Source organism: Meles meles, chromosome 17 (genome assembly GCF_922984935.1).
Source record: "Meles meles chromosome 17, mMelMel3.1 paternal haplotype, whole genome shotgun sequence".
Lineage (NCBI taxonomy): Eukaryota > Metazoa > Chordata > Mammalia > Carnivora > Mustelidae > Meles > Meles meles.
In genome coordinates, this window is record NC_060082.1 from 50,750,783 (window position 1) to 50,762,669 (window position 11,887).

At 52.0% G+C, this 11,887-nt stretch overlaps 1 protein-coding gene across 2 annotated transcripts; it reads left to right on the top strand.

Moving 5' to 3' along the window:
• The first annotated feature begins 997 nt into the window (after positions 1-997).
• RGS16 (regulator of G protein signaling 16) lies at positions 998-5,455 on the top strand. 2 transcript variants are annotated; one of them, XM_045981946.1, is made up of 5 exons: positions 998-1,152; positions 2,124-2,234; positions 3,011-3,075; positions 3,361-3,527; positions 4,905-5,455. In XM_045981946.1, the coding sequence occupies exons 1-5, from the start codon at positions 1,109-1,111 to the stop codon at positions 5,124-5,126; spliced, it is 609 nt and encodes a 202-aa protein (XP_045837902.1). In that variant the 5' UTR covers positions 998-1,108; the 3' UTR covers positions 5,127-5,455. The 2 variants fall into 2 exon arrangements, with proteins under 2 accessions (XP_045837902.1, XP_045837903.1); XM_045981947.1 differs by having other exon boundaries at positions 3,014-3,075.
• The last annotated feature ends 6,432 nt before the right edge of the window (positions 5,456-11,887 follow it).

The following is an 11,887-nucleotide window of genomic DNA, read 5'->3' on the forward strand; positions in this document are numbered from 1 at the left end:
GCAAAACCTCACAGACAACCTCATTAATAGTAATCCCAGGGGAGAACTGAGGGGCAGCGGCCGGCGGCGAGGGGGGCTGTAAGGCCTTTATGGGAAGGTGAGAGAGGGAGGGCATTTCTTACCTTGACCTCAGAGATAAGGACACTGAACTAGCCTATGCTGCTTAAACCCAGGATCATTCATCAGTTTACGGAGGTGTGGGGATTCTAATTTTGGCCGGGAGGGCAGTGGAAAAAGCGTAGTAAATTCGTATTTGAATTCTGGTGTAACACTAATTGCGTAACGCTGAGCAAATTATTTAACCTGACTCTTAGTAAAGATGCCTGGCACACAGATGCTCAAGAAAGAGTCCAGCCCCGCCCCCACCCCACCCCCGGCCATTTGTCTGCTAATTCCAACCCTCTGATCTTGGATAAGTCTCTTTAACTTTCTGATTGCGTTTCTTCATCTCCGAAACGGAGGAGATGAGATGACGAGCTGCGGCCAGGGGCTTCCTTAGCCCCCTGAGCATGAAGGAACACAGTAAAGGGTAGTAATCTGTGTAATCCCGACACCGCCCTGCGCGGTTTGCGCCTTCCGCTCCAGTCGGTGCGGACCGGGCAGGTTAGGGCGCAGGCTGCGATCCCCACCGTGCGTGCCGCCCCGGCGCGCCACCCACTACGCAAATCCGCCCGCGGCCGCTGAGCTGGTTTTCCGATTTTACTAGAGGCGGACGGTTTTTTTCCTACTAAACCGAGTGGGCGCTTCTCGGGCCGTGTGACTTCCCCGCCGCTTCTCCTTCCGCACGCCGGTGCAGCGGGGAGGAGAGGGCAGCCGCGTGCGCCCAGCTTGGGGCAAATTGCGGGCGCCCCGCCCCGTTGAGCTCCCGGGCCCCGCCTCCACCATCCCCGCTCGCCGTCCCGCTCTCCGATTGGTCGGCAGCACTCAGCCCCGCCCCGCTCCCTCCGAAGAAATAAAAGCCGCGGGAGTAGCGGCGAGTCAGCGCGTGCAACCCGATAAAGCTAAGAAGCCTTGAAAAGCGCCAGCCGCCGGCCCTGGTCCTCGTTCGCCGTGACCGCTGGAGCCCGTCACCATCCTCCCCGCGACGTGCTGCCCTGAACCCGCAGCCATGTGCCGGACCCTGGCCGCCTTCCCCACCACCTGCCTGGAGAGGTAAGAGGAGCTTGTCCGGGGGTCTTCCAGCTGCCCGCAGCAAGTCCAAGCCCCACCAGTCCTTAGGGAGTGGAGCGACAGGCTTGGGGACCGGGCGGGCAGGAGAATGGGACTCTAGTGACTTGAGTGGAGAGGCAGAGGTCACCTTGGTTCCAGGTTTTCAGATGCTTCCTTTAGAGTCTTAGAGCAGCGCCGGGCCAAGAGAAGGGAGAAGGAAGAACCGTGGGAAGCAAAGGAATCACTGCTCTCTGTCATTCCCCATTTTCTGACAAGTGGCAGTCCTCAGCTGACCTGCCTAAGACGGGGCTGCAGAAGAGTTCACTGGCACCGGCAGGCGGAACTCCCTTTTCTAGTTTCTTCAGCACTCGGTTTGCATTCTATTTGTGTGCCGTGAATCCCAGGTCTAGAAGCTTTCACAGCCCAGGTTTAGAAGCATGGTCTGTCCGGGCCCTGAGAAGGCAGGGAGGTGTTTTTGGGGGGGATTCCCCCCCCCCCCAGTGAGGAATGTGCCCACTTCCCAGGGAGCTACTGAACCGCGTCTTGTCCTTGTTGGAGCTGGTGGCTGGGAAGGAAAAGATGAAGAAGGTGAAAGCAGGAATCTATTTCCACACAGTATCCAAAATATTCATGATAAGCCTAGAAGGTGCTGAACTGCCTTTTGCTCACCAACAGCCACAAAGATAGAGCAGTGTGGCTTAAGTGGGGGAAAGCCCACGTGTGCTGTGCTCTAAACTCATAAAGTGTATAAGTCCTACGGAGAAACAGTTAAAGGATTACTTTCATCGTTTCTGGGTTGGTGATATTAAGAGACAAGCGGAGTTTAAGCCCAGGGACCCTTGAGGCTGAAGTTTCCCAGGGACCCTTGAGGCTGGAATGAGGGGACACCAGCCTAAACTCTTTGGGACCCCATAAACCTTTTTGCTCTTGCTGAGTCAGTGTGGATTCTTACATGTTCCTGCTTTGTCTTCCAGAGCCAAAGAGTTCAAGACACGGCTGGGTATCTTTCTTCACAAATCAGAGCTGGGCTCTGATACTGGGAACGTTGGCAAGTTTGAGTGGAACAGCAAACACAGCAAAGAAGGGTAAGTTCTGCTAGCCAGCCTAGGGCCCTGGAGGGGAGGGAGCCAGATTTAGGGAAAGAGCCACAAGAAAGAAAATATAAAGAGAAATTAGGACATGTAACAGGCCTTGGTGACCCCTTCCTGGAGATTTTAGTGAAGATTCCTGCTGGTCTGCCATGGGTGACTGGATGGGGGGCACCTGGGTTCTGAGGTCACCGACAGACCAGGGCTGTCTAGTTACCAGACAGGGTTGGAATGTCTAGTTACCAGACTCCCCCACCTAGAGATGTCATTGTCCATGCAACCAGGGCTAGGACAGGGTCTGAGAACACTTGAGGCTTTTCAGTCAATGACTTCCTCCATTAGCGTGCACTCTGCCTACAAGCCCTTTCACGTGAACACCAGCGTTCAATTGCCAGGTGCTGCTCTGGTCTCTGGGGTTATGGGTAGACTTCATCTCTATCCCTGAGGCCCTGCTTTTCATGAGGGAAAGTGTAGAAAACAGAGTTCAGAGCCAGAGGAAGAGAAAAAATTTTGGACAGCGAAGAGACCATCTTAGAGTTATTTACCGAGGGCCAGAGGGTCCTTGAATTTGGTTTCTCGTTACTGAACTGTCCTCTAGAAAAATACCTAGAGCCTCAATGAAGAGTTCAAGGAGTCAGCTCCAATAATCACCCAGCGATGTGAATCCTACCACTTCCATCAGAGTTCCCGCTAGGATTTATGCTATGCATTAGTGTGTTGGTTTTTTTCAAAACTAAAATCTTGGCTTTTCTTTTTCTCTTTTTCTTTTTTAGCAGAAACTTCTCAGAAGATGTGCTGGGGTGGAAAGAGTCATTTGACTTGCTACTGAGCAGTAAAAGTGAGTAGAACCCCGTTGTGTCTGTCTGTGGATGGCACACGCGTGCCCATGTGCTTTGGAGCCAGCCTGAGGGATGCTGAAAAGCGTGGGCAAAATAATAGTCGTAGTAATAATAATAATGATCCCCTAGTGTGCCAGCCTCTGTTCAGAACACAAAGGCAGGTCCTTGTTCAAGAAAATTACATCCTAAAAATAGAACCATTAACCACAATTGCCGTCTTTCTTCTTTTATTCCCTGCTGTCCCGCTGTCTGACCTGTCTCTCCCTCTCTCCCCTCAACCCCAGATGGAGTGGCCGCCTTCCACGCCTTCCTGAAGACGGAATTCAGCGAGGAGAACCTGGAGTTCTGGCTGGCCTGCGAGGAGTTTAAGAAGCTCCGGTCGGCCACCAAGCTGGCCTCCCGGGCTCACAAGATCTTTGAGGAGTTCATCTGCAGCGAAGCTCCTAAGGAGGTCAGAGCCTCAGCAGGTTCCAGGGCTCCTACAGACCCTGGCTGCCCCTTCCCCGCCAAGGACTGGGGCTGGGGGCGGTCTAGTCTGGGAAGGGTTGACTTTAGAGAGCGATCTTATGTGGCACAGGGCTGAATGGGCTTCCGTGGCTGGAGACAAGGAGAGCCAGGTGCCCTGCGACTCCCGGCTGCTCGCACCCTCAGACTCGCTGAGGGGGGCTGGAGGGCTTGGCAGGGAGGGGTTCTGGCTTCTGTCCATACCCACTTTTGCAAAGAGGCTCAAAACACATGAGCGGAGAGACAGGTCAACCTGGGGACCTCATGTGACCCGGTTCCGTCTCCTGACTAACCTGCCCCTGGCTGGCTAGTTCGTGGGTGGTGAATTTTCGCACTTCCCTCCAGTCTGGCTGCCTGCCACCAGCGTTTGGCAAAGCGCGTGGGGCCACCTTGTGGAGAGAGAATAGTAATGCCTTGCTTTCGTAGCACTTTAATTTTTTCCACGTTATCCCATAAGGACTTATTGAGCACCAATTACATGCAAGGCACGGTTATAGTCACTGGGGACATAGGGACAAAAAGTCTCTACTAATGAGAAAAGACGAGTAAATAACATGTCAGGTGACAGTGCCTGTTCCGACCCAAGCAAAGCAGGATTTGAAAGGGAGCCCCGGAGTACCGGGTGGGCGGATGTGATTTTTGTTTACAAAGGGAAGTGAGGGGTGGGCCACCCCATTAGGTGACAGATGAACAGATGCACATAAGAAGGGAGAGAAGAACGTTGCAACACAGGAAATGGCAAGTGCAAAAGCCAGGGGGAAGGGGGCCCAAGTGGAGCTCAGAGAGTGAGGGAGACAGAGTAGGAGAGGTCAGACCCGGGGTGGGGGGGGGGGGGGAGGAGCAGGGGCCCAGCACACACGCTGGCTTTTCCTCTGAGTGACACAGGAGGACAGCAATGCTGCTGGCGACCCGACTTGCGTTTTCAGAGGCTCCCTCTAACCGCTGGCCGGGGAACCGGCCGCAAGCAGGAAGGTGGAGGAGAGAGACCAGTTAGCAGGCTCTGGCATTAACCTGAGGAGAGAGGCGATGGGAGAACTGAACCAGGACTGTCCGAAGGCAGGGATGAAAAGGCGTTAGATCTGTATACATTCTTCATACCTCCTAGATAACTTTGGGAGATCGGAGGGCAGACCCTGAGTCCCATGCACGGACGGACCCAGAGTTGAAAAGCCAGTTAATGGTCAGCTCAGGAGACCCCAGGTTCCTGGTTCAGGCCCGTCAGCCTCCCCCAGTGTGCCCCCTCCCCCGCCAAACCCCGTGGCCTGCTGGCCCCCTTGCCTGGCCCCCCCTCCCCTCACCCACGTGCTTGCCTTCCTTCCCACAGGTGAACATAGACCACGAGACCAGGGAGCTGACCAGGATGAACCTGCAAGCTGCCACGGCCACGTGCTTTGATGTGGCTCAGGGGAAGACTCGCACCCTGATGGAGAAGGACTCCTACCCACGCTTCCTGAAGTCCCCAGCTTACCGGGACTTGGTGGCCCAAGCCTCGGCCTCCTCTGCCTCTCTGGCCAGCAGCAGCCACGCAGAGCCCCTGCACACCTGAGCCTCGTGGCAGGGAGGGAGCCAGCCGGGGGAGAGGTGGAGTCACCCGTCCTTAAGGCAGATTGCACCAAGCAAGCGCTAGAGGACAGTGAAGGAAAAAGCCCACTGGCAGCCCATTTTGGAAGCGGCCTCTCCTCCAGATACTGTGGGACGGGGCTCCGTGCACCAGAGGGCCCCCTCTACCCCCACTTCCAGGACTGGCGGATTAGGGCCGAAGATGAGGGTCGTGTGGGGCTCTCTGGAGAAAGGAAAGGCCGCGTAGGAGTTATCCTTGCTCCTGTCGTTCTCCACGGGGCAAGAATTATTCCAGGGAGGACTGGGAAACACGGATAAAGGAAACTTGAAAAGGAGAGCCGGACAGCCAGATCAGCTCTTCCTCTCAGGGAGGAGCTGACTCGGGCTACATCCTGTTTTCGTAGTTGCGGGGCTGCCCGGGACCCAGGAGGGAGCTGCGGATGCGGTGCCTTCCCACTCTGCCCTCCTCATCTGCCTCCAGGCTGCCCGGGACTGCCTTCGCTTGCCCTTCCCCACATTTGTGTCCAGCCTCATGGTCTTTGCAAGGCCAGAGAACAATTTGACGCTTGCCCAAAATGAGATTTTTTTTTTTTAATACCTCAAAAACTGGCCTTTTGAGCCCCTTTCCACATCAGTAGAGAGCCTGGAAAAGGGGCCATTGTGCCCCTGTGAAATTAATCTTGGTGCTCTTGGTGACCTTTGCAGGCGGTCCCCGGCCCTGTGCTTGAAGCAAGGTCCATCTGTGAGTAGGGCCCGCGAGGGCCTGATGCGGGGTGGGTGGCGGTGTGCCCTCTCCTGGCCCCGCGCTGCCCTAGACTGTAGGGCCCATGAGGCGGAAGGTGTGGGACCTCTCAGTGAGCAGCTAGTCCAGCTCTTAGGCTCTGCAGTATGGAACGAGGGAGAAAAGGATCCTAAGAAATCTCTTGGCAGTTCCCAAAAGTTCCGTTGAAATCAAGCCAGCGTTTTTTCTGGGTGTGAGAACAGGGAGAAAGAGATGCCCAGAATGGAAGGGGAGCCTTGTGTTTCCTTCCTGTGGATGTGGGGTGCACTTACTGGAGTGCTGGGGGAAGCTGGACCGGGGACCACGGTGGCCCTTGGAAGACAGAAGCTGGGGGTGCAGCTGGAGGGAGAGGCTGCTGGGAAGAACCCGGCTGGGGTGGGGGCGGGGAATCAGGACCTGCTTGTCACCTCAGGGCAATCCCAAACACGCATTTTCCTGGTGGGACTTTTGCACGAGAGTCCAGGCCCAGGAACTGAATGAACCAGGCGGCCCCCTTCGACCCCAGGAAAAGCAACACTGTTCTCTCTACGCTCTGAGCTCCTCCAGGAGAAAATTATTTAAGTATAATGTGTTGTCGGTTTTGTGACAATTGTCATACCATATTATTTTTGTTACTGTTGTGTTGTTGGTGTTGTTATTTATTATTGTAATTTCAGTTTGCCTCTGCTGGAGGATCTCAGCAGGAGCTGGCAGCCTGTCTCCCTCTCCACCAGACTCTACCTCTGAACGTGCTGGGAACCTCTTAGCGCCTGTCAGGGACTCCTCACTGCTGAACTATTTATTTATTGTTAACAATGGAGCTGGTTTCCTAGATAAGAAGGATGTACTTTACCCTTGTTTCCCTGTTTTAGCATGTTATATTCTTGTAAAATAAAAATAAAATCCAAATACAAGATCCTGGCTGCAAGTTCTGTGCGGGTGGGAAGAGGGAGGGGAAGCCCCGGGGCGGGAGCTGGCCTCCGGAGAGCCCTCCCCGCACATGCCAGAGCTCTGGGGTCACAGACAGAGGCCTAAGGGGAAGACCCATGTTTGTCTGGTGACTGGCAGAGTTGATGAGAAGGGCCCAGGTGCTAAGGGGGCCCCCGAGATTGGTAACTTCCTTTAGCCGATGATAGTCCCAACTCACGTCGGGCTGTTGTGTTGTGTCAAAGAGACCCAGTCAGCCTGCTGTCATTGGAGAGCCCATGTCCTTCACCCAGAGCTAACCATTCCCAACTTGGCCTCTCACAACACAAGGGGAGGCTCCCCTTGGTCCGGTAGCCGCAGGTGACAAGTTAGACAAGGCAGCTTTCAGGGCATACGCATTTTTGCCCATTTTTAATTTGCATTAGGATTTCATAGAAATTCAAAGCATTAGTATTTCACAAAGAATTTCATAGACGGCTCTGAGATGAGCTGTGGGAAGCCACTCCGTACATGACACTGTTCCATCCCATGGGCTGAGGATGCCAGAGGGTTGAGCTGGGCTTGAAAGGATCTGGGGGTGGGTTTGCAAGGATCGTATCAGCTCTTCCTTCAACAACCTATTTGTTCTCTCTCTTCTTACCCCACTGATCCCCCCCCCCCCCCGCCCCATTATCACTATTTAGAAGTTCCTTTTCTATCGAATTACCTGTCTGTACTCTCTGGTTTATCGACTTGGAGGCGGATGATATCTAGTTGACGATGTGGGATGGGGTGAGCCCAGGGTCTTCCTACTATAATCCTCCCAAGACCTGTTCTTGAATTGCCTGTTTATCCACGATCTGGACCTTCTCTTGGCTTTTATTTCTCCCTTGTTGTTCGTCTGAGTAAGTGACCGGACTCCAGGAATGTCAGCTGGAAAACCTGGTGGATTCCCTTTCTAAGCCCAGGTCTAAGGGATGTTTCTGTGGGCATCTCCAGAGGGGCCCAAGAAGGAAGATACGATCAGAGGCTATGCAGGGGCCCGATCTCAGGGAGTCTTTCCACCAGCTCTGTGAGGTTTGTTAGCCTGTGATTCGGGGAACTGGGGCTCATGGGGCAAGGAACAGACCACGGGCAGCTGGCTGGAAAGAGCAGTGGGGTTGGATGAGAGCGATGGGAACCCAGTTACAGCATCAGGTATCATCCGGTGTGCAAGAGATGGGTGTGGGAAGGTGATTGATGGGAAAGAAGAAACCTGGGTACCCAGGGAGGCATTCACATGTCCTCTTTTCCTTCCATCTTTTCACCTTTTTACATGCCTTCAAATGCACCCCATGTGCCTGGCAGAAAACCAAAAGCAGTAACTACTTTTATTCAATAGTGGGTAGGGATCCTGAATATGGTGAGACAAGGGCACAGAAGTGTGCTTTTTGAAACAATGTGGGCAGCCAGTAGGAAGAGGCGGGTGTAGTCAGTGAGTGATAGAGAAATGAACGAGGCTGATGGACAACCAGTGGCGGGGGCGTGTGCTAGCGGGTCCCACAGTCCAGTGAGGCCATACTCAAGGGCCATCCCCGTCCCCCTTACCCTCCCTCTCACATAAAAAGTGGTCTTGGCTTCTGTGCTGTGGCTGAAGGTGGTAGGTCCACATTAGAGAGGAGAACAGTCCTTTGTGACCTTTAACATGTCCCAGGCGCCAGGCTCAAAGCAGTCCCAGGCTGTAATGCTTCACTAAGGACTTAAGGGATTTCCTGAAGATCAAACTGTTAGCAAGTGGCTCTGATGTCTTTAGACTTCTGCCCCCTTCCCAGAGCACTCTAGGCTTTGGCTCAGCAGGGAAAGCATTTCCTAAGGAGGCTGTGGCTGGTGTCTGAGACCTCACTTGCTACTCTCAACCCTGTCCCTTGAAAACAAATCTGTCCCAGTTCCCAGATTCGCTGTTACTGTCTCATGTTTCTTGGCTTTCTTATCCTGGACCACCCCCGCTGCTGGGTCCCCTTGTCTCCTCATTGCTGCCCTCTACCTCCTTAATCAGCTAGGGAGGCATCTTCCAAAAGCCATTTCAAGGATCTTTCTGGGGAGGCTTGCCTGAGCCTTTGGGTCTGATTACGGATACCTTTCCTTCATGTCCCACCGCTGCCAACAGTCACCTGAACTGGAGCACTTAGATCCCTGCTTTCTGCCTTTCTGCCCCTGTGGCGAGCTCCTGCAACTAGGCAGGTCTCTTTCTCTCCAGGGCCTTGCAAATAAGCGTTCAGCAAATGTCTCTTAAGTTACTGATTGGTTTTAAATCCAGCAGGAGGAAAGTTCAGATTACAACTTTGAGCTTCAGACCTGTCCCTGGATGTCCCACGGGTTCTTCACATATAACACATAGGAAACCAAGGTCACCGTCATCCCCCGCAGATGCGCACTGCCTTCCATTTTTCTAACCCTGATATGTACACAGAGGCACTGGCCACCCAAGTTCAGGCTGCGCCATCTCTTCTGCATGTCAGCTCATCCAGTCTTGGAAACGGGTCGTGTCCAACTTCTCCTCTCCGGGCTCACTGAGACTTCATTAGAGGAGCCTTTTGTCCTCTCCCGTCTGAGCCATAAAGACAGCTTTCCACCTGGTCTCCCACCTCTGGCCTCTCCCACCCATTGCCCACACTGCCAGTCTTTATCCCTAAAGCACTGATCTGACACGTCGTGGCTGCACTCAAACCCATTCAATGGCTCCCCTTTGACTCCAAAACAAAGTCCGGATCTGACCATGGCATCTGAGGCTCACTCTGAGCTGACCCAAGTCCCTCTCCTGATCTGTCTCCTGCCAGATGGCCTCTTTGCACATGCTGTTCTCTCTGCTTGGAATGCCCTCTTTCTCTCATTTTTTTTAACTGGGAGTGGTGTGGAGGGGAATGCCCACCTCTAAATGCAGCAAAAGCATCACCTCCTCTGTGAAGCCTTCCCAGATGTCTACTGCGCCGAGTTAATCTCCCCACATCTGTGATTCTAGGGCACACTCTTGACTTTGCTGCCCATTCTGCATGGAGCACTTCACATGTTTTTCCTTCCCCTAAACTGGTCTCTTCAAGACCGGAAGCCATATTATCACCTTGATAAGACGGCACAGAACAGACTGCAGCAAAGCAGTTCACAGCCCTGGCCGTGGGGTCAAAATGGTTGGAATCCTGGCTCATTCGCTTACGACCTTGGGAAGTGACTAGGATCATTCCCTCATCAGTAAAATGAAGACAGAAGAGTGAACCCCTCCGAGGGGACATTGAATGAAGCAAGTGTTTGGCACAATGTTGTCCCATGAATATTAGTTACTATTATTATTATCATCTGATTCCTACTACTCAGCACAGTACCTTGTACACAAAGGCATCTGTCAGTCATCTTTTATTGACTTCTTGAATAGAATGGAAGAACCTGATTCCAAGTCAACGTTTCTTTCAAGAATAGTACAGCTGTTTCACTATCGTTTATCATCTGACATGCAGAGCATCACATCAGTTTTTTAAAGTGAGGAAATCAAGGGTTGAGCCATTCATCAACTCCTTCAAACCCGGGTCAGCTAGCACTCTTTCCAAATTCAGGCTGTGGCTCCCACCTGACCAGAAGGGCCCCCAACTCTGGCTCATCCCTCACCCTCTGCTGCCTCCCTGTGCCCATATCAGGCAATGCAAACGTTTTCCTTGGTATTGCTTGACTTTTGTCCTATTTTGTTTGGCTCCTTCCTCTGGAATGATACCCAAGAGATATAATTTATAGTTTTGTTTACTGACGCATTTTAGTAAATATGTGAACGTTAATATAAATGCGAATAATTAGCATAACTGTTAAGAACCGGTGGGTACAAGTTTAAAACAAGAGTTCTTTAGTCAATAGGGCAAAATTAACTTTAGAAACTGAAGCTTGTAGGTAAAGAGAGAAAGGTGTTCGGGGCATATTAAGGGCTGATCTCAAGGTAATTCCCTTTCACTGAAACTTTTAAATTGGTCCAGCTCTTCAAATTGCTTTAGGGAAGAAAAGAAAGATTTGAAATTTAAATAACGGAGACGAAATCCCAAGGGTGAGGGATATAATGCAGCAGCGGCTAGATAATGAAGTTTGAATCTCCATCATTTAGAAACGATACCTCTTGACTTACAGTGTTGGTGATTCCCAAGCTTTGGTCACCAACCTAGACAAGGATTTGATTTAAACTTCGAGAAAAGCAATAATGTGTGGATTTATCCTTTATTTGGATGATAATTTGGGCCCCCACTTAAGAGAGAGTTCTGTGCTGGACAGTATCATTGCCTTAACTTACTCCCTCTTGCCAGTTCCCAGAGGTGGTTCCACAGACAAGGTAGTATCAAGCTTTAGACAGCAGGCCCTGAATTCAGTCCCCTATCTGCTCCTTATTAGCCAAATGATCTCAGTACATTATTGGGTTTCTCAGAGACTCACTTTTTCCTGTAACCTGTGAATAAGAATAGGACTGGCTTCATAGGACTTTTGGGATGACAGAAGGAGGAAATTTATGGAAAATATTCGGCACAAATTGTAGCTATGTATGTGTAATGGGCACTATTCCAAGTGCCTCACACAGGTCCATTTCTGCAATCTGTACCATATTCCTGTGAGGTAAGTTATGTTATTGTTTAATGTCACCATATTGCAGATGTAGAAACCAAGGCCTGGGAGGTTTAAGAAAATTGCCCAAATTCAAAGAGTTAGCCGGTGTCTGTATTGGTGAGCTATTGCTGCATGACAAGGCCTTCCACAACTCTGCGGCTTCAAATAATAAGCATTTATTATTCTCGTGACTCTGTGGATCAGCTAGGCACCTCTGCTTATCTGGGCCAGGCTCAGCTGATCTCCACTTGTTCTTCTGTCTGTGACCCACTGGAGGGCTGGTGAGAGTTGACGGGAGTGGGCTGGTCTAGGATGGCTTTCGTCATATAGCTAAGGATTGGCTGGTTGTTGGCTTGGGCAATGGTGGTGTCTGGGCCATGTATGTCCTATCGCCCCGCAGGCTAGACCAGGCTTCATTATATGGTGGCAGGTCCCCAGCCCAGATTCAAAGAGGGGGGGTAATGAGAGTACTT

Excerpts from the sequence above, each read along its gene's own strand:
- RGS16 (XM_045981946.1), top strand. The coding sequence starts at position 1,109 with ATGTGCCGGACCCTGGCCGCCTTCCCCACCACCTGCCTGGAGAG. Across the intron at positions 1,153-2,123 it reads CCCACCACCTGCCTGGAGAG|AGCCAAAGAGTTCAAGACAC; the intron begins GTAAGAGGAGCT and ends TTTGTCTTCCAG. Across the intron at positions 2,235-3,010 it reads AGCAAACACAGCAAAGAAGG|CAGAAACTTCTCAGAAGATG; the intron begins GTAAGTTCTGCT and ends TTTCTTTTTTAG.